Source organism: Acipenser ruthenus, chromosome 6 (genome assembly GCF_902713425.1).
Source record: "Acipenser ruthenus chromosome 6, fAciRut3.2 maternal haplotype, whole genome shotgun sequence".
Classification (NCBI taxonomy): Eukaryota; Metazoa; Chordata; class Actinopteri; order Acipenseriformes; family Acipenseridae; genus Acipenser; species Acipenser ruthenus.
Genome location: NC_081194.1, coordinates 5,665,214 through 5,688,192, shown reverse-complemented (window position 1 = coordinate 5,688,192; position 22,979 = coordinate 5,665,214). Strand labels below are relative to the sequence as shown.

General features: G+C 37.6%; 1 protein-coding gene across 6 annotated transcripts in view; it reads right to left on the bottom strand.

The window, feature by feature from the left end:
• The window catches only part of LOC117411146 (KH domain-containing RNA-binding protein QKI), a 170,894-nt gene that overhangs the window by 91,243 nt on the left and 56,672 nt on the right, over window positions 1-22,979 (bottom strand). For all 6 annotated transcript variants that reach the window (XR_004545769.3, XM_034018344.3, XM_034018341.3 and 3 more), the window contains exon 3: window positions 10,152-10,268. Coding sequence is in view for 5 of the 6 variants with exons in the window: in XM_034018344.3 (XP_033874235.2) it covers window positions 10,152-10,268 (117 nt within the window). In the remaining variant the exon portion in view is untranslated. The remainder of the gene's footprint in view (window positions 1-10,151; window positions 10,269-22,979) is intronic.

Sequence of the window (22,979 nt, the reverse complement as noted above, 5' to 3'; positions counted from 1 at the left end):
TGATGACTCGACTCGACTCGAGTCATTGTCATCAAACGACTCGACTTGACTCGAGTCAATGCTCAAATGACGTGACTCGACTCGAGTCTCGCACGAAAGTTTCCATCTGACTCTTTGTGATAAAATACTTTTTAAAAAATCAAAACGCGCGCAGCGGCAGCCCTCCTCTACAAACAGTCATCTTGTAGCATAAACAGAACAGGCTCGTGCAGTGAATGTCAAGACCGTTGCTAAGGAAACACTTTTCTAGCCTATAGCACCATTCTATGATCAAAACGTCATAAGCAGCAAGCCGAAATCAAGCATAATATGAGGTGGAAAGAAGATATCGGTGTAAAACTGTATATTCGACAATATGGAAAGCATCACACTGAAAGTACCTGCGGTGGTGGTTTTCTCTTTCAAAGATTACACTATTGACCGGGAGAAGAACAAGCAGGCTGCATCTTGTCTACACTGTAAAGCAAAAATATGCAAAAAACTTGGAACATCGTCTAACTTCACCCGACATTTGAAGACTAAGCACCCTGACCGGTAAGTAATCTTACTCTTAAGTTAATATTAACATAACAGTATAAAAAAATGTGTCTGTATAATGCATATCTGCCAAGTCTCCCATTTTGAACAGTTTTTTGGACCAGTCAGGGAGAGAATATTTAGGACCAAGGTACAGTAATTATTAATAGTACATAGATTCAGAGCACAATGGACATACAGTACATTACCGCACCACTATAATGCCCTTCATGATATACTATAACAAACCTGTATCACAACTACAGCACGTGGTGTGTTAGCTCGTACAGCTCTGTGCAAAGGTCACGGCAAAACAACACACACACACACATAGATATTAAAATATGGAACCGGCTTAAATTAACATTGAAACAAAACTGAAACGTGGCTGATGTGCTTTTAAATGTTTAATTACTGATCACGGTCTGGTATGGGGTGGGGGCTACTGTAATAGCCTAATAATAATAATAATAATAATAAAAAAATAAAATAGAAACAGGACTAATTAATTTATCCAAGTCGACTTCAGAAAAATCTTGGACCCAACAGGTTCGTATATCGAGGCTGTACTGTACGATCAGCTTTTTTACTGTATGCCTTAAATATTACTGTAATGTAATATTTTGTAACAACGAGGTCGCTCCTCTGCTAAGAAATAGATACATGTAAATAGATTACCCCAGTGTTTACAGGCAGGGATGGGCAATATTGAAAATACATGTAATTATATTTTTGTAATTTGCAAATAAATTGCTGAAGCATTTTATATTTTGTATGGAAAGTACACATGCCAGAGTATTTTGTAATTTAAAAATACTCCAAAAATCATTGTTTTGCAATGCTGCTACCCCTTGAGCAACTTGTTTCCAAAGTATTTTAATGCAAAGTCATTTATATTTAGTATTTAGTTACAACATTATCAAAAATAAAAACCTAAAACATAACTTATACAAATGCATTCTGTAGGCTTAGGCTATTTGCTTTTCCCATATACAATGTGCACTAAAATGGTAGGTTATGCTAACTGTACTTATTGTAGGCTGGCAACTATAATAAACTGCATGTTTTGTTTTTCTTTTCTATTTAGATTTCAGTGTTACAAAGCAAGAGACACTGCTACAGCTGGACAGTCCTCAATAACCTCCTTCATGCAGTCACCCAAGCCAGGAGCCTTGGGAGGTAATACTTCTACATACTACTCACCAAAAAGTGCACAGGCTCAGGCCATTCATGAATCAATCACGATGGTGAGAGCTTGCCACTGAGAATTGTGGAGTCACAAGGATTTTTGAACTTCATGCAGACGGTTGACCCTCGGTACAAGCCTTTGTGCAGACAGAGCATGAAAAAGAAGATCACTCACAAGGCAAGTAGTCTGAAGCAAGAAATAACTGAGAAACTTGCGAAATGTGAGTCTGTCAACGCTACAGTGGATTTGTGGTCAGACAGAAGGATGCTATCTTTCCTTGGTGTAACGGCACATATCATTGAAGATGATGGTGAGGATATTAAATTGTCAACATACACTCTGGCATGTGAACGTTTTATGGGAAGGCACACAGGAGACCAGATTGCATTGGCTTTTGATAGAATAATTGAGGGCTACAGAATCAAGAACAAACTTGACTTTATCATTACCGATAATGCTGCAAATATTAAGAAGGCATTCACAACATCTTTCCCAGATGCTGATGAGGGCACCACAGAGTGGACAGAAGATGACATGGAATCATCCATAGATGCAGCTGCTGACCTTGACGATAACAGTATTTGGGAGTCCCTAGAAGATGTGGACCAGCAGGAGTTAGACTCTTTGCTCCTCAACACAACATGACTGTGTCGTCTTTCTTGTTTTGCCCACACACTTCAGCTGTGTGTCGGTGTCGGGCTCAAACAGTGTAAAGGTATAGGGAAATGCATGGCTCTGAGTTTACTTTAAATTGCTCATTTATAAATATGCAAATACAAATATACAAATGCTTGTAGCAGTAAAAGGCATAGGGATTTTGTGTTTTGAATTGTAATAACTTTTAATAATTGAAGATAATGTTATTTATTTCCCAATTCTTAGGTGTCAGATCTGCTATGTCTAAGGCTACCTGAGTTACAGTGCTTCTTCACTCCAGCACTGTCTTCAAAGAGGCTTTTGAGAAAAACTTTGGCGAAGGCAGATGTATTCCATCCCCTAATACCACTCGATGGAATTCAGTTTTACGGCAAATGCAATCCATTGTATCACTGGACCATCAACAGCTCTCTGACACATGTAAAGATGCAGGCCATGTAGAGACTGTGCTGTTGGTACGTGAATGGGCCCAGCTCAAAGAGCTTGTTGAGGTGCTGCTACCATTTGCTGAGGCAACCAACCTGACACAAGGTGAGGAAGTACCAACAATAAGTTTAGTGATACCCACTGTTCTTGCCCTGGGTAGACATTTACAAAACTGTGTAAAAAAAGCCAAGTTCCAGAAGCCACTTATCACTGAGCTTCAGTCCTCTATTCGGAAGCGCTACCTTGGAATTTTCAAAAGTGTTGGAATGACTGAGGAAGGAGTGGTTGACTTCAATAACAGCCATTCTTTTGGTGAGGCAGTGTATGCTGTGGCTGCAGTACTGGACCCTGCCTTCTCTTTACAATGGCTTGTTGACGTAAATGTTGAAGATGAGAAGAGGTCATTCGTCTTAAAGTGAAAGGTGAGAATTTTCTGTACTTGTTTTGTTTTTTTAACAAAATTAACTAAGCTAGCTGTGTACCAATTCCAATTACCTTTCCCCTATCTTGTTTAACTTGAATAACAACATGACTGTGATTGCTGAATTAGCCCGCAGCTCTAATTGAAGTGTCTTGTTTATTTATATACCTATTTACTCTTATTTTTGCTCACTGGCAAACCACTGTACTAATACTGTATTGTACGTTATTCATTTAGCTATCCCAGGCTATTTCTATTATTAAAATACAATTACATGTACAGCATTACAATACATAAAATAGGCAAGTACCATTAATTATTTATTTCAAGCGACAATTTATATCAATATCAAAGAAAACTAATTGTGTTCTTAATGTTGTTTATTTCCAATAATATAGAACTTGTGGTGATGGAGGCTGAGTCTGTGAGTGGTAGGAATACTTTTACTTCAAGCACAAGTGAAGAAGATGAAGATGAGCCACCTCACAAGTACACCAAACTCTTCTCCTCTTACAAGAAACGACATCCCAGTAATGCTAACAAAACAGCTGCCTCCCAGCTCATAAGATATCTGGAACTGACAGAACAGGCAGAAGACACATCCCTGAACTTTTGGGTCTCTCATAAATCAAAGCTCTACATCTTGTATCCTCTTGCAAAGAAGGTTTTAGCAGTCCCAGCATCCAGTGCACCAGTGGAGCGTGTTTTTAGTCGGGGGGGACTGCTGATGAGACCCCATCGCTCTCATCTTGGTGACAAATTATTGTCAGAATTGGTGATGCTTAAGTGCAATTACAAACCTCAGACAGCAGTCTGATACTTTCTTGTACATAAGAAAAATTAATGATGGGGTAGAGGAAGGGTAAAGAGAAACAAGGAGGGTGGAAAAGAGACCTCTTTGGGAGGGAGGGGGAGAATGGGGCTGGGGGTAGGAAAAAGGAGAGTGAAAGCTCCTCAGGAAGTTTGAGAGAAAAATGAAAGCATGTATTCTATATTAATTACATGTACATTAAACCCTAGTTTATTTATTTTTCTCTTGGCCTACATTTTATATTATTATTTCATGTCTCCATATCAAATTAAATCCCACCTAAAATGTTCTTTCATGTGGCACTTGAAACAACTATAGGGTAATGTCACTTGAGAAGAAGTGAGAAAATATTTAGATATGTTCTTTGTTTAATTTATGTTATCATTCATTACTGCACATCCAACCTAATTGAGCACAGATATTTTTATATATATAGATTGCTGATTTCCTGTGAAGCTGTCTGGAACTAATGACTCGAAGTGACTCGAGCCAGATAGGTGACTCAACTTGACTCGACTTGGCAAATTCAGTGACTCGACTCGACTCGACTCGAGCTTGGCATGTCACTGACTCGACTCGACTCGAGTCCCAGTTTTAGTGACTTGGTTACACCTCTGTGAAATGGTTTTGCTTGTATCTCTGATTCCTGGTAATCATCTGACCAACAGGAGATGCAGCAACAAGGAGTTCCAAAGGCTACTTGGACGTGGAGTTCTTGGGAATGCTATCTCCCCAGCACCATTGTGAGCAAAAGACAATCACTGTGTCGCCTGTGATGATCACATGACTTAGCTATAATTCCAAGCAACCAGGAATTAAATCTACAAGCTTAAACACTTTCTGATATCCAATAGGTTTCCCATGAAGTGTTGTTCGGTATAGCAATACCATTTTCAGTAGCTCCCTTAGGTGGCCAGGTTCTACTGTAAATATTTGGAAAAGGTACAGGCGCTTTGGCTTAATAAATGTGTACGTCTTACATTCTAAAGAATTATTAAAAGAAGAAACTACCGTACCAATATGTTTTTCGATTGCACTTCCAAAATCATTATGCAGAGCAAACCTGTAGCATTTGTTTTCTGTCTGTCACAAACTATATCAAATAAAAAATATTTTTTTCTCACACTGAGTTTGAAAAAAGAAAATTCCAGTTTTACAGTTAATTTGGCAGCTTTGCCAAGTTTTTAATCGCAGTTTCATATTGCTTGACAGCCTGGAAGCTGCTGGATTTATTTATTTATTTATGTATTTATTTATTATTTTTGAGGATGATAATGCATCGTAACATAAATCCAAGAAAATAACACACACCTGCTGCCATGACCCAAATGATATGATACTGAAATAAAACAGCTATTTCTTCTATTGTAGGGGGCAAGGTTGTCAACAGAGTGCTGTGTATTCCAGCACAGTGCTGGTAAACTCCTGCACAAGAAAACAAGGGCATAGAATCCAGCATTATTTGGCATTATCTTGTCAAACAGACTGTATAACAGATTAATGATATACAGCCCCTGCAGGACAATTTAAAGTTAAAGCTATAATTATGATTGTTGATGGAAATTACAGCTATGGCCAAAAGTTTTGCATCACCCTATAGAATGGACTAATTTTGCTTCATAAAGTTGAATGAAGCCTGCTGAATAATGTTACGTTAACATATTGAATTGCATACCGCTTTGTAGTTTTCCATATACTTCACAAAAAACTGTCAAATTGAAAAATGTGACATTTTGAAATCTAACATGAAATACTGTACTTCTATTATGGCTTCCGGTAGGCTTTTAATTTATTAGTTTCTTTGATTACATGATGTTAAATAAAAGATCTACATTTTTATGTTCATACAGGTTTTTTTTTTTTTTTTTTTTTTTTTTAATTATGCCTCCATCCTAAAATTCTAGGTGATGCAACACTTTTGGGCAAAGCTGTAGATATTACTTAACAGTGCAATTTGCCATTTGCCAGGTGTTTGGCTAAGATGTCATCCTTAAATTAAAAACACACATCTAACACCCTGTGATCATTCACCCTGGGCAAGCACTGACAGAATTGACCAGTGCAATCAGTACACAATAGATAATGAAGTATGATGTATGGTTTTTATTTAACGGAAAAAAACATGTTTTTTTTTTTTTTTTAATAAAGTTTTTGGGATAGTGTTTGCAACAGATCAGTTTCCTTCACTGGTGAAATCTGAATAACCACAAAAACGCATGTGCCAAAAAGTACCATACTTTTTTCATCCTTCATTAAGATACAGTAGAATAAAAATAATTTGGCCAAATCCAAACTGCAACAAATATTCTCCTGTAAGTTTTCACAGATGCATCATGCTGTAACTAGTTCTTGTTTTCTATGATTGGAAGCATTCATTTATGGTTTAAATATCAGTAATACAGAACCGACTCAAAGTTTCTGGTTGTTTCCTTTTGCAGATCTTTATATTGCTCACTTAAGTGACTGGGCAATACAACAAAAGAGCAATCTTGGCTCAGATATCAGGTCTAAATCTGATTGACAGAGGAAGCGCTAGTTTTTAGGTAAAACGGTATATTGTGTGTCAGTAAATAACATGGTCTCTTACACAATATGAATATTGTCTTTACTGTACATCAAACATATTAAAGAATGTCATCTGCCAACAGGCTCATCTTCCATCACTTAAAACCAACTTAAAATCCAATTACTCATCATACAATATTGTGTCCACCGAATGTATAGTGATAACTATTGTGACCATTTTGATATTTTATTGTACTCTAGTTTGGAGGGGCAAAAAATAAGCAGAGCAGTCTATATGCTACTCATTCTACCCTTGACCTTGACAGAAATCTGTTCTGCTTAGATCTATATGTGCTGCTCTGCACATTACTGAGAAGAAAGCATGTGTCGTTTCTAAATTGAAGGTAGAGGCATTGCATGCACAGGACAGCACAAAGTGCCAGGGTCAGAAGTGATGCTGCTCTGCATCATAAGGGCATCTGGCACTGAATCAAAAGACAGTGTAAATGCCAAAGCTGCTGCATTATGTTTTCTGTGCACACATCCTCCCCCTGGAAAATCTATTTTAATTTAAATAATGGACACAAATGTAACGCTTTGAATTATAATACAGTATTTTACAAGTGAAGCACTGCGTGAGCAAGACAGCTCAACAAGGACATCACTGTAGCACCCTATTTTCTGCTTCTGTAAGGAAAATACAATGCAGGTACATTGTGCTACAGAGCCCACAGAAGAACAGAAAAGACTGGGCATCCCAGCATGAATCCCATCCCTGGGCTACTGGTGGGGACTCAGACATCTTGAGATTCAGATTTTAGCAATCAATCTGCTGTAAATGCCACGTCTGTGCAGGATGCAGTGTATGCACATCAGGTCAGTTGTCTATGCCTCTATAGGGATTGATCCAAAGTAGATTGCCTGTTCCTGCATACAAGTGCTACAGGAAGGAACAAGAACTCAATGACAGGGGCCCAACACGATGGAACTGAAGTCGATGACAGGGAATGCACGTTCTGTAATTTGAGTCCTTTTCAAGTCCCTGGCAATTATAAAGACAAACACTGCTAAAGGGCCAGTCTGATACATGAAACAGATAACAGCTCTATGAGATTTTGGTCTTCGCTATGTCAATACAAATGCCTGAAATCTCAGAACGGATACTTTTTTTTCTTTATAAATCTATAATTATTTTTTCTTCTAACGAACGCCTTTCTGCATAAGTAAACCTAATTTCAAACGAGTTAGCTGTCCTGTCTGCTAAGGATCAATTTATCTGATAAAATGCACGACTGGCCTGAACAGTGTATGCCTTCTATAAAGAAGACATTTTTACCCAAACCGTAACTTCAAACACTCAAACATGAATTCAAGTAGACAAAATCTTGGCCAATGCTTCATAAAGACTGAAACGGAAATCAGATGAAGGCATTTGTAATGTAGTTAAAAGTAAAAGGTGATTCCGTACAGAAATATATTAGTATGGATCATGTTCATAAAATCCCAATTTGGACAAAAGTACAAACAATCTTTACAGACAAGCGGTCAATATTGGCATCTGATGCCACACCACTGTAAAAAAAATGCCAGGCCAGCCACAGCATCACAGAATCAGTAGTTGGACATTCTGGCCTGTGATTGGTTAAAACCTCATCATAGGAGGAATAATAGATTGAACTATTGCCCTAACATCCTTACACCACGGTCAACAGTCTCCATCTGTCATGTGATTGGTTCACATCACTGTCAGTCCCCCCCTTTTCAAAGGAACACCTTTCATCTTCACTCCTCACAACAAGAGAAAATGGCTGAACACCGATTCTGTGACAGAAACATTACAAAACATACTACAAAAGAAGGATGCTCCAAACACTAAAGTGGTGATTAAAACATCACTGTCACTGTTTTCTGACTTGACTATGTAAACAAATCTGATGGCCGGGATATGAACTGGATTATGAAGCAGTCAGCAAGCCACAAGGACAGCTGCTAACTATGCTGATAACTATGCTGATAACTATGCGGTATGAACTTCAAAAACATTTTCGGTTATTTATTTATGTTATTTATTTATTTATTTATTTACTTATGCTATATCAGCTATATTTAAACACAATATATAAGCCAATATTTATTTACTTATGCTGTATCAGCTATATTTAAACAAAATGTATAAAGTTGTATTTACTATCCAACCTTGCCTCGCTTATTTTCTTGACTGATTCATATATGAAATGTGTACTTCAGACTCAGCTCATAGTGGAAAATTAAATGCCCCTCAGGAAGACTATTGCTACCTCCAGGGCTTCGGGCATTATAGCCCCCTGTCGGTAACAAGTCTTCTCTCGGATCAATACTTTTCCACTATAGCCCTCCTCTCTCTCTCTCTCTCTCTCTCTCTCTCTATTGTAATGGAGTGGACTCCTATCAAGAATAGGAAGTGCTTTAGGCCCCTGGGGGTAAGGAAAGGACACTCCTGAAGTTACCAGGAGGCCATCTTAGTAAAGGCCTCCTAGATTGGATAATTTGTTTATAGGAGGCTGTGTTGTCCAGTGGTTAAAGAATAGGGCTTGTAACCAGGAGGTCCCCAGTTCAAATCCCACCTCAGCCACTGACTCATTGTGTGACCCTGAGCAAGTCACTTAACCTCCTTGTGCTCCGTCTTTCAGGTGAGACGTTGTAAGTGACTGTGCAGCTGATGCATAGTTCACACACCCTAGTCTCTGTAAGTCGCCTTGGATAAAGGCGTCTGCTAAATAAACAAATAATAATAATAATTGAGGATAATGAAAAAATACTAAATCAGCTGTGACTGGTTAGTTTGATTAATAAAAAGGCCACAGTTTGTGTGTTCCCTCAGCTTGTGGCTTTGGTGATCATTGCCTACTGTCTCATTTTTTTTCAACCCTCGGGGCAACAGTTTTCCAATTATGATGCCAATACAGTCGGCGCCACCTAATCGGGATACTGATAATCGGGATTCCTGCTTAAATGGGATATAGCTCAAGGAGATGGTTCATAATGCTGTTTATGTTGTTTAATTGGGATGTCACTTTGTTTATTTGGGATACAGGATTTTTAAATGATGAATGGAGATCGCTTTTCAGAGCAAGACAGTTGGGATAGTCAACCTGACGTTTCATCTTTAGTTTCTCCATCATTAGGAAAACACTATGATACCATAAATTCGATCAGTGCTTTGTATACTGTAAAATCTACTTCATCATGTAATCTAACTAACCTATAGTTTAAAATCGGCGCAGAAGTTTAACTAGGTACAAATGCCTTAAATATAAAAAATGCATCAATCTAAATGCAAAGGGGAACCCAGACCGCACACAATTTTTTTTATATATATATATATATATATATACATAACAGCAAAACCACATGCAATTAAATGAAAGTAATATTGCTGATCTTTGGTGTATTTAAAAAAAAAAAAAACTAGTTGAACACAATCTGATTTAGAATCCTGCACCAGAAAGGGTATATATTTTGCCTTTCTGGCCAAATATTTAGCACCAGGTATTTTTTGTATTTCAGTGAATTTTTGGCATATTTCACACAGAAAATCTATTTGAAATAATGTAAATAACTCCATGATTAACACTCCTGAAACATACCTTTTTTTTGTCCCTCATTGAGCCCTTTCCTCGGACCATGATCTTACACCCCGTCTCTGCTTCCAGCTGCTTTGCTGTTAGTCCTCTGGGTCCAAGGATTCTTCCAACAAAATTGAACTATAGAAAGGAATAATCATAATAAAAAAAGTGTCTGTCAGAGGAAGAATACAGCTTCAGGGTACAGTTAACTGTGTTTTCAATAGGGTTAGCTGTGCAGTTTTTTTTTTTTTTTTTTTGTAGTTGCTACCATATGTTGAGAATCAATTGATGCTCCTAATCAATGCCTTTAGTTAAAAAAAAAAAAGAAGTTTCAACTGATGCAATACAAATCACGTGTTACTTAAGTTTATAAATATAAAAAATTCTAATAAAGGAAGCAAGCCCAACAGACCTGAGGGGTTTCTAACTGGCTCTCTTTAATAAAGTTTATCAGTAATATTGTTACATTTAAATGAAATTCAAGGCATGTTCTATATGCACGTTTTACTTTTTTTACTAGGTCTCTTTTAGCCATGCATCTCTCCTGGGAACTGAACAAGAAGCACAATGCAATGCATTTATTTTGGATACATCCCCAAGCAACTTCAGCACCATTACCGGGATGCAACCTTGTTGGCTAAACACACAATTAGTTTTTTGGTTTGAAGCTGGCTGACCTATCCTCACACACTAAACTAATATATATAAAATCACATGTAAAACTAATATAAGGGCGGTTAAACTTTTTAAAATAACAATTATCCCACTGACAGCTTCAGAAAACCATTGATATGTGTTTGAGATCACCTCTAGAATAATTAGAGACATAATTAAAAAAATATATATATAAAGGTAATTTAGATCTTTTATTTAACATCATGTAATCAAATAAACTACAAAATGACATCGCAAAAGTCTACTGGAAGCCATATTAGTAGTACAGTATTTTATGTCAATTTTTGTCAGTTTTTCGTTAAGGAGCCTGGCAGGTTTCATAAATTAGAAACAAGATTCTCTCAGAGACCATTTCACCCAATTAAAAAAAGGTTTTACCAGCATGTTGGTCCTCAAAAGACTAATACTTACTGGACTTAAAGTAAATTATATTGACTTATTGCTGCTACAGTGGGTCTGAGCTAAATACAAATTCTAATGAGATTCATTTAGTGGATTTCACCATTTAAAAAAAAAAAAAAATCTCTATAAATGATGAACTATTGATGAATGACATTACAATAGGGACTGCTGTCTAATAAATTCCCAGATGTAACTGAATTCTGTGCATGTTGAATAGTTACAAATGAACAGTTATTTTGCATTTTCTGTGGAGGTGGGTAAGTGATAAAGAGAAAGGCAGTTTTTAATTTTCTTCCTTTTTCTAAGCATTAATTTAACACATGCTTTGAGATGTGAAATAAAATCCAACTAAGCCACGACTGGATGGATTCTTGTTACTTTTAATACCCAACAGAGCAGCGTACAATATTGGGTAAAGCATTTTTATAAATTTCCCCTGGGGTAGATTGGAATACTTGCCACTGAATGAATGAGGCAGTAAATGAAAACACTTCAGATAACCCCTCACCTCAACTTAATCTCACATCGTAATCATGTTCCTCAACTACAATGCCCTTAAACTCTTAAAATGGTGAACCACATCATGGCCACTTTAGATCCATTCTTGATATTGGGGGTTCCAGATAAGGCCAGCCTATTAGCTGAACACTGAGTACAGGGTTTAATGTATTGGCTTTCTGAGAACTGTCAGTCAAAAGAACAATAGCCAAGCTTCTGAAAAGCAAATAGAAGGGGAAACCAATTTAAACCCTAATGGAAGGATAATGTATGTGACAGCATTGTGAAGTATCACCAAAAGGATTTAAAGGAAGGAGCTACAGCTCATTAATATTCAATTTAGGTGCTCTTGTGGTGAGAGATGAGGACTGCATCTTCTAAACAGTATCTACAGTACTTGACCCTGAAAAAGCTTTGGAGCCAGTTCTGCCAAATACCTAACCAACTTGTCCAAAACTAGTCCAAATGTTACTGTAGTTAGGAGTCAAGATTCAGTATGGGACTGCTTTGAGTAATCAAGTACAGTACAGTACACTCTCAATGTGTTCTGCCAAATCCTGACTGCTTATGGAGTTTTTCATGCTTCCAGAGGCCTGCAAATGCTGCAGTTTTAGCCAAATCCTTGGCAAACTCAGGTTCAGGACCAGTGGTATAGTCCCACATTTTAAAGTACAGGAATGGCAAATAAAATATGGAATGGCAATTGAACTTGTGTTAACACTTAATAGGTAATGCATGCCTTTCGCATGCAACTTTTAGCATACTCCCCCTTGATCAGTGCTGGTGTTTTTCCAGCCAAATATGGCTTGTTTTGAAAGCATCTAGCAGATAAATACGGTCTTTGGTGGTTTGGTTATTTTTTGGCAATTTTCATAATGCATATTTTTTTTATTTTCTATTCCTTTTGATTATGAGGTCATCATCAGCGCAGAACTTCAGTCACCACGATGTCCTGTACAGTATATCATGCCCCCCTCCCGCCTTTTTTCTGGAGCTCTACATCCAGCTCTGCAGACGCTCAGTTGTTTTGCATTCGTCACTAATGTAAGTATCAGTCCAGTTCTGGACAATTTGAATATATTCTGAATATATATATTTTCTTCCTGGCTCTACCGCATTTGATCTCATCACATAAAAAAAAAAAAAAAAAAAAAGTGATTCTGGTACTGTAAGTTGGTGGAAAAAAACAAAAACAAGCAAAGCAGATACATAGCCTAAATAGTTTATAACATTACTTACCAGTGTTTTTTTTTTTTTAATTTAAATAAATGTGTAGCATTTATTTATGCTTTTGTAATATATATTAAATCTTAAATGCAAGTGTGTTTTTTGGCTTTTTTTCCCTGCAAATTTACAATGTTAACCCCAGGGCACAAAGTGCCATACTAAGCAAGTTGCAAGGGCAGTCGTTCATTCCAATCCCCAGGTCTCTGCACTGACCAATATACAAAGCAGCTTTAAACCCTTGTTAATGGCCACATTCGTAGGATGCACTTTTGCTGTCTTCTTCATCAGCATTTTTACAAAAAAAAAAAAAAAAATGGTAGTACTGTAGTTTGTAATAGAAGTCCCTAATGTTCTCTTCAATGCATCACAAGGATGACCGCCTGAAATCATACAATTGTGCGGGTAGTGGTGTATATGCTTCACCATAATTATAATTACTTTCATATCCTTTTGCCGCTAGCAAATCTCTGTGGAGGAATACTGTAGAAATAGGTAAAAGGGTCTTCATATCTAAAGGCTGTGTTTACTGTTAAGATAAAATTGTATAGGAAATATAAACTGATAAACACTGCACTAAACAAGACCCCCAACTCTAATAAAAATGGATTCATATGCTGCTGTAAATGATATAGTAACTAGGTTACTGAAATCCTATTTTTGTTATTATGATATTGCCTTTTACCAAGAGGGACACAATATAAATATGTAACATTTATATCAGAACAAGACAAAAACAAATCTGCATGGGATAGCTAACAAACATACCCACTACTTGACTTGAAAAATGTGTCTTTCATTATCTGACATGAGGAGGAAATTTGCCCACAATTAATTTCTCTTAAATTTATTTCTGATTAAGCTCTTTTAACACTTTTTCTTTCTGTGGTGGCACAAATTGTAATTAAATTCATTATCTCTGCAGCATATCACAACAATAAAAAGAAAAAAAAATACTGTTCTTATCATAAGTCTGAAAACAGATTTGGGCTGCTTAAAATATTTAAAATGACAGGGAAGCTGTTATTGCACTTCAGACACAGTGTTATGAACACAAAACCCGAGAGCTAACACAATTCCAGTGCACAAATAGAAGAAGCCTGAACGCGTGTATGCACAGACCTCTAATTCTGGTTTCTGCATTACTTAGTCCCTACTTCACCTTGTAACCCTCTGAATATCGTGTACATTTTGCAAAGCAAATTAATGAAGCTACAAAAGTTCTCCTCATTCTCAGTACAGTACAGCCTGCTGCTGAATGACTGATTCCCTTGCAGCCTTACTCCGAATGGAAAAAGCACATAAATTATTTTTTTTATTTAAAAAAAATAAAACTGCAAACACCTGTCACATAATTGCTACAACTGGTGGATACAGCGACAAGCCAGTTTATTGAAAGACCCAAGGCAGTCACAGTCCGGAACTAAAACAGATGCTAATTTCTGTGCAAAAACATACAGTATGTAAATACAGAATTACTAGATATAGGGCCTAGCTCTTACTACAGTGCTGACAACTTTTATAAAAAGGAAACCAGGGTTAAGTAAACATTTTAAAAAGATTCTTACAAGGAACGTGAATTACAACTATTATTACTTCCCCTTTTCCGACTAATGCTAGCTGCAAATATTTAAAATGAACATACTTATACAATGTATAGGAGGCTGTGTGGTCCAGTGGTTAAAGAAACGGGCTTGTAACCAGTAGGTCCCCGGTTTAAATCCCACCTCAGCCACTGACTCATTGTGTGACCCTGAGCAAGTCACTTAACCTCCTTGTGCTCTGTCTTTAGGGTGAGATGTAGTTGTAAGTGACTCTGCAGCTGATGCATAGTTCACACACCCTAGTCTCTGTAAGTCGCCTTGGATAAAGGCGTCTGCTTAATAATGTGAATGTAGACAATGCACAGTTCTAGAACATAGTAAATTAGTGGTCTGTAATTTAATTTCACAAGGTCAGATGGTTGGTTCTCACTTGTTATATCTTGATTACACAAACCTACATGTATCTTCTCCTGTGCATGTTTCCTTGATTCTGGTTTTATTAAATAGCCCCACGAGGTTACAATAAACGGACAGTATATATATATATAAGTATATATATATACTTCAATGGAAAGAGTCCACACATTCTAAATACGGTCGAGCTAGACGGATATAATCCCTGATATATGCCCTTAGAATCTTTGTAACCGCATCACAAGAACAAACCAAACAAGATCACTCCACCAGCTAGTAACAAAATGTCGTTTAAAGTAAATTTCAACCTTTTTAATTAGCTGTCAATTGAGGACCATCAACGGAGAGCACCGCAAAACCTGGTCACACGCTCTGTCGGCAGCAGGAAAAGACTAATTATTATTATTATTATTATTATTATTATTATTACAATTGCACAATCTTTTTTTCTGCTTTTAGTCCTCAGTTTATCTTTACGGAAGCATTTTTAATAAATGTGCACTAATAATAGCAGTAGTAATAATAATAATAATAATAATAATAATAATACATCTTTTGTTCTCTGTTTATTCAAATAAAAGTATATAGTTTTAAAAACGCTGTTTTGCACACTCATTTTATAGGGAAGAACGTTGTTATGGAGGACTATATTTATAGAAAATTCATTTTAGAGTGAATATGTGGAAGGAAACGTAAAAAAAAAAAGGAAAACCTAAATAAATTGAGTAAAAATCAATAAAAAGTGTAGTTAATTGTGCTGTAACATTGAAGTATATAAGCAAGAGTCTTCTTCAAGTGGTGAATATTCACATTCCCGGCTGGTTGGCGTGAATCGACAGAGACAGTTGCTTTTATATATATATATATATATATATATATATATATATATATATATATATATATATATATAGATGGTTGTTTATTAAACCAAAAACCTTCTTTCGTGTTTGTTTGTTTTTTTCAGGTGCAATGCAGGAACTATAAGGTATTGCTTGTTGGTGATGTTCTATAGAAGAATTTAATTCGAGCCTCCATTGTGTAAAATAACTCTTGGTAGCTCAATAACTCCTGAGATAAATAAAGGAAGTAATTCCTGAGATAAATGTAGGTTTTTGTAGTCAGAGACACTAACATTCTAACCGCGTGAAATGAAAATACAGAACTGTAGTTTACTATAATTTATATTACCTTTACACACATGGTTGCAACTGTGATTTAAAAGCAGGTGATTTAAAGCCAGTACTCGAAGCAGATGTTTTAAATCCTTTAAACTGTACTTTCTTATCTGCCTGAATTCTGGCTACCTTTTAAGAAGGCCTTTAACCATTCATTCTGCTAAAAGAAGATACAAAAATGGTCAGATGTCACTAGCAATACTCCTTTTTAACATTAAGCTTTGCGAAAACAGGTACATTTAGAGAACATCCACATGACCTTTCCCTTTACTGTAAGTGAAAGAAAAAAACAGAAATATGGATATATGCAAAAATATGCGGACATGCTAAAACTGAAGATGTTGTGCAAGGCTGGGAGGCTCAACTGCTAACCAATGGCAGCAGGATTTCGTGTAAAGGTTCACCTACAAAGCATAGCCAGTCCACTATATCATTTTTGTTTTGCACACGAATACAGAACCATTTAAGGGTACAGGCAGTGCATGTGCACATATGTGTATTTCCATCAGAGGAACCACATCTGTGCACAAATAACAATCACGTATTAAACTCTGCTCTTTATCTACACAGCAGTGAGCTGTACAGGTGAGAAAGTGATTGACCAAACAAGAGACCCTCCCCCCCACAGCGTATTTGCTCATTTCATTACAGAGGACAGTGGCACCCTGGTGCTTGTTACTGAAATCGTGAAACTCACTGAATACAAAGGCAAACTCAGGCCAGCCTGGCTTCCAGCAGAGGGAACACAGCTCTTAATCTAAGCTACGGTAGGTTAACTTCAATGTGCTGACCCGTTGTGTTGGCCCAGTAGGAGATCTGCTAATTATTAAGTGTGCACAGGTGCAATACAGTACACATATCCTACCTATCAATCTGCCTTTATAATATTGTGGTAAGTCAAAAGATACTGCATACTGATTCAAAAGGCTAGTTTACCTTAGACCATTTAAAACAATGCAAATTAAACTTCTCCTACATTCTTTATGGACTTCAAACACCTGCTAACACTCTGTTATAGAAAGAACTGTACTTGATTTTGGGGTATTCCCAAATAATACTTTCCTTAAAGGGACATGAATCCAGAACTGGATGAGCCACTGAGAGGGGAGGATAAACCCAGGTAAAGATTCTGATAGAAAGCATTCAACAGCAAGGTGAGCGAATGCATAAATCAGCAGAGATCGGAATCAATCTAGCTGAGGGAAACACACGTCTCCACCTTTCAATTACCAGTCAGTCACACGGAACCAGGCATCAGTCACTCCATCAGAGATGAGCCACAATGCAGGGGCTGAATGTTAGATTTGAATTCTGCCACTGTGTTCGAGTCACTCAGTCAAGCACCATCGCTGAAATAATAAGGATTCCACTGAGGAACTGAAAAAACATGCAGTTCACTTGAGAAGGGTAAAATATCTTTTTCTTCTTTACAGATACAAAACAATTGCTGCTCTCACTAGGGAACACCTCAGCAGCTTGTCTGGTTTGGAAATAGACTTTACTATTACATATTTCCGCTGTTAATTTTACTTTTCTAAATCCTGCTGTAATAAACAGTGGTGGCTACAAAGGACACCAAGTCCAGATTTAGACGACACATGTCGTGAAATCGTTTGAAACATCAAATCTCAAACACTCCTTGTGTTTTTTTTTTATTATTATTTATTCATTGGAATTATTTATTACTGTACAAATATATTTCTGCATTTTTAAATGTTTGCTTTTCTTTTAGGTTAGCACTTACTACTATGGTACACTTGTATAGTGTTGAACATGAACAGATTAAGCAAACATTAGGTTATTATCAGAACGCTGGTTCCCTGAAACAGAAATGTAACCATTACCGAATGGGTATTTACCTCCTAAAGACCCGAATCCTGAATATTGTTACCAATGCTGCTCTTACCCCTGAGGGCACAAAGGGACTGAGTCATTTTTCCTTCAAGCCTACTACAAATAATGAACACAGCAACCTTGAAGGTTAATGGTTATGTTTCTATTTCAGGGAACCAGGTTTATGATAATAACCTAACGTTTCCTTTCAAGTACGAAATGTAACCATTACCGAATGGGTGAGTGCACCAAAGCCGTCGCAAGGGCAAGATTGTGGAACGTCCGGAATGCTACAAGGCTAAGCCAAAGGCTGCCCTGTGCATTAACATACGGAACCCCAGTAACAATTAGCTAGGGTGACAAAACTGAGGGAGAGTTTCACCTCTATGCCTGTGTTGTAACGGTCGATTGGGAAGCCACCCTTCACTCTAGTTACAAAACCAGAGATTTGAGGATCCACGACATTGAGTCTGTAGAACCTAGTGAAAGTATGGGGAGAAAGTAGCCCACAGCGCTGCATTGCATATGTCCACCCTGGAATAAAGCCCATTAAGTTGCAAGGCCCCTGGTAGAATGGGTAGTGAGCTTTCCTGGAGGGGGCAGGTTGGCCATTTCATAGGCAGTCCTGACCGTGCTTTTCTTGCTCTGGCCCCAGGCAGGAAGAGCACCTGTCATGCTTGTCCTCCTTAGGCAGATTGGCCTTGCATGTCTCACAGGGATGAAACCGGGGCATGATGCAAGGAGCAAGCAATGCAATGTACAGTATACAGTTGTAGTCTCAATCTGCTTATATATCGACTGGGCGGGTCAAGACCCGAGCGGGACCGGTTTGGTATGCAATGAGAAAAAATGTTCTCATCAAAAAACAGTAATATAGCAATTACACACATACTATAAAATGTCTTGTGTGGTGCTAAATAGCAAAAACAAGAAAGAAAATAAGCTCCAGCCGGAGCTATGCAGACTGGGGGAGAGCACAGTCAGCCGACTTATGTTGCTGGGTCCCTGGGAAGAAGCGTCTCGAGGGACACAAGGTCACGTGGGACACAAGGCCAAAGCAGGACGTAACTAGCAACAGGCTATAGTGCACATAATATGCGTAAATAGAAAAACTATTACAGTGATTCGCTTACTATCACATACCAAATGTGTAAAAAACACACAAAATGCAAAGTATATACAGATATAAGCAACATTATCTGAACAAGGCTCTCCGTCGGGTCAGTCTTGAAAGGAAAAATGACACAGAGATCTGTGATCACAGTCCTTTTGTTCCCTCAGGTGCGGGGCCACGACTGTGTCATAGTCTCAAAGAGCAGCTTTGGTAACAATATTCAGGATTCGGGTCTTTAGGAGTAAATACCCATTTGGTAATGGTTACATTTCAAACTTGAAAGAGAACCACTATGCAGTTAAAAATTTGGGTTAATAAACTACCAAATATAAACATTCAAGTTAACACAATATCTGATTCAATGTTACCTTTTATATATATATATATATATATATAAGGTAAAAAAAAAGCCATAATGGTGCAGAATTGTAGGATAGTAGTAGGATTTTCTTATGTATTATTATTATTTTGTTTTTCTTAGCTTCTTCACCTTACTCTGACCCATATTATGAGACAGTGTCAAACACTTTGGAAAACCAAGTCTTGTTTACAGCACGCATTTAAAAACACCCGTAAACATTAATACATAAAAAAAAATATATAGCTTTCCTTATCTTTTTTTTCATCTACAGTAACAGCATTTAATTATTGACTTTCACTGGACCAGCTGGACAAACACTGATCACATAGAGAATGAAAACACGTCCCAAATGTAATAACTAGGTGTAATATTTCCATTATCCAGAAAAGCGCATTGCTGTAACAAAAGCACTCCCTTTTGTCAGAGGATATTAGAGCTCAAAGGAAGATCCCACATACCACAAATTAATACGAGGTGTATGATTAAAATCGCAGTTCTAATACCCTCTGTGTGTGATTAGCAAAAGAATAGGGTGGGCAGGCAACCTGGATAAAAGCAGGATTTCACCCCGTTGAAGGCATGTGATGCGAGAGAGGTTTGGCTGAAATTACATTGTGTCTTTTTTATACACAGGACGCTGAGTTGTTTTAGTAATCTGTCAGCTGTCACACAAATCATTTGTCACCCGGCTGAGTTGAAAAGGGCACATTTGTCTGCATGAACATTATTAATAGAAATAGTTCAACCCTTGTGCCTTACTATTGGAAAAGCACTTTAAAAAAAAGACAAAAAAAAAGAAGTGCGGACGTGCAGCGTATCTTAAGAATGAAACAGAGGAAAAACAAATAAACACTCGCAGGTGTGAGGAAAAAATTGCCTTCTACAGTCTCATTACAGCTGACGAAAGGAAGTTGCACTGTTAATTACCGTAATCCTGAAAACCTGAATGTGTCGGCATGTAATTAAATATGCAAGCAGCACTTCCCCCTTCGTCATACAAACACATACACTATACTGTAGGAGCATAAAAATATATATTAATTAATTTTTTTTAAAACACAATCAATAGAGAAACATATATTTATCTTCTCAGAATAGGGGGCAATAATGCTCCCAGTCTCAAACTGATGGAAAGCATGTGGCACAGTGCCAGATTCAATGCATGTACTTTCATAAAGGCAGGAAACCTGTCAGGTCTCTATAATAATAACAACATCGAATCATATTAATCGAAAACCTGTTTCTAGTCAAGCAATCCCTGTGCTGTATTATGTACATGAATAGGGTGCACTCATAGATAGGATGCATTTACTGAGCTTTATCATGGTTAACCATGCCCTACTCTACCATACTTGCCTATGCTTTTACCATGCTATAACACAGCAGAGCCTTTGGGGGAAATGTTACATTATTTATTTTATTTTTTTCTTAGCAGACGCCAATATCCAGGACAACTTACAATTGTTACAAGATATCACATTATTTTTACATACAATTACCCATTTATACAGTTGGGTTTTTACTGGAGCAATCTAGGTAAAGTACCTTGCTCAAGGGTACAGCAGCAGTGTCCCCCACTGGGATTGAACCCACGACCCTCTGGTTAAGAGTCCAGAGCCCTAACCACTACTCCACACTGCTGCTCCACATTACAAGCCACTTGCACGTAAGTTTAAGTATGCAAAAACCAGCCTAACGTATCAGCAATGAGTAGTAATTTACCAACTCCTCTGGGTCTAGTGTACTTAAGAGTGTTTAATTCAATTGAAATAGGCTGTTTGCCTCTAGGGAAATTGATGCTTTAAGCTTGTGACAGAGATCGAATGATTCTTGGTGTTATATCTCCTTCCCAACCTGTGAGGGCACTGTGTAAAGGGAACAGAGTACCCTGGACTGGATGGCCCGACAGTTCATTCCCAAGGTTAGACGGAAGTCGGAAGTCTAGAGAGGGGACGGAGCTACGGTACACTAAACCATTGACCCAGAAGGTTAACGGTGTGGCATTTGCGGATTGGAGGAGTGGATGTACTTGTTAACCAAGGGGTCATGGTTGATGCTATATAAATGGGACGTAGTGATGTGATCTGTTCCTTGTAATGGTTACAAAATGACCTGTTATTGAGAAACTAACATGAATGTTTTATTTGCTTTGTCTGTCTGTCTAAAACGTACTGTTTGTTTGTTTGTTAGACTAGACAGCTAACACGATCTGGAGCTGTCGCCAACGGATAGCTCTAAACCCGGACAACACTGCACTACTTGTTAACCATTGTTGCACATAATAAAATGTATTTCACCACAAGCACTACGGCACTCACTTTGGACTTGTGACCGTGTTTTGTGTGTCTAATTGTGTTAAATACTGTGCTTATTATTTACGGGACTGCAACCCTTTGTCATTACTGTGCAATACACTTTGCTGTGTACTGCAAGCTCTTTATTTACTGCTCTGTCATCAGACCCTTAGATTACAAATAAACAGAACTCATTTCACCCGTACTTTGTTGTCTGTCTTTTCATTGTGGGATTACTGCACCTGCTCTACACCTGCGCACCACTTACTACTTTGCCACAAAGCTTTTTACTTCATAGTGATCTGTTTGAATCAGTTCAAGAATAAAAATCTAAATTTCTCATTTCCATTCACCTGACTTGCCTTAAAGCATACAATATTTACTCAAACATCTTTTCCCAAATATGTAGTATAAATTGATTATTTCTGTAGGCTTCACATTGACTCACTGACTATTGATATTGTAGTTAATGATGTGATGACTGAACTGGACTTCTCAAGGTTAAAATACAGTACACCATTGATGCTTGACCAAGGAATACATAATGAAAGTGTTGACAGTAGTTAAATCAAAATACAATGCTAGTCAGATCATTAAAACAGACTCTGATCTAATAGTTGACATGTTTTTGTCTGAGAGTGGGATTGTGATTTTTCTTGTGTCTGTCTTTTATTATTTCACCTGCAGCGACAGCGAAATGCGATGGAAATAGAAGCATTGTCTTCTGGGTCCGAGCACTTGTCCTTCCAAAAAAAGGGTTTCGACCTTAACTGTCATCGGGCAGACTGATATGTCCACCAGTTGCTTCTTTTAGAGTCACAATGCATTCTCTTCCTTTTTAAGGCCACAGCTCTCTTACCATCAAACAGCAGGGTTTAAGCCAGTTGCTAGAACATTACAAACCTCACACTGTATATTTAGCCCTGATCTCATTTATTCCTATCTTTGTGTGTAGGCCTCATGTGTCCTGTCTGCCGCAGCCTGTCAACATTCCTCAACATGTTGACAGCACCATTCATCTCAGCAGAGTCAGGGAGGTACAGGGACACACGTACATGCACACATACATGCACGTGCGCGTGTGCGCGCGCACACACACACACACACACACCCACACACATGTTTGTTTATATTGTTTATGAGGACTTTGTATTGACTCCCATCTCCCATACACTTTAGATTTCTTATCTTAAAGTCCAGAGGGGCCTGGGGGAGGTCAACACAATAATACAACAATGACAGTTTACCGGGGCTAAAGGAAATACTGGTGCATTTTTATGATCTGTTTAAACATTATGGGCACATGAATAGATAT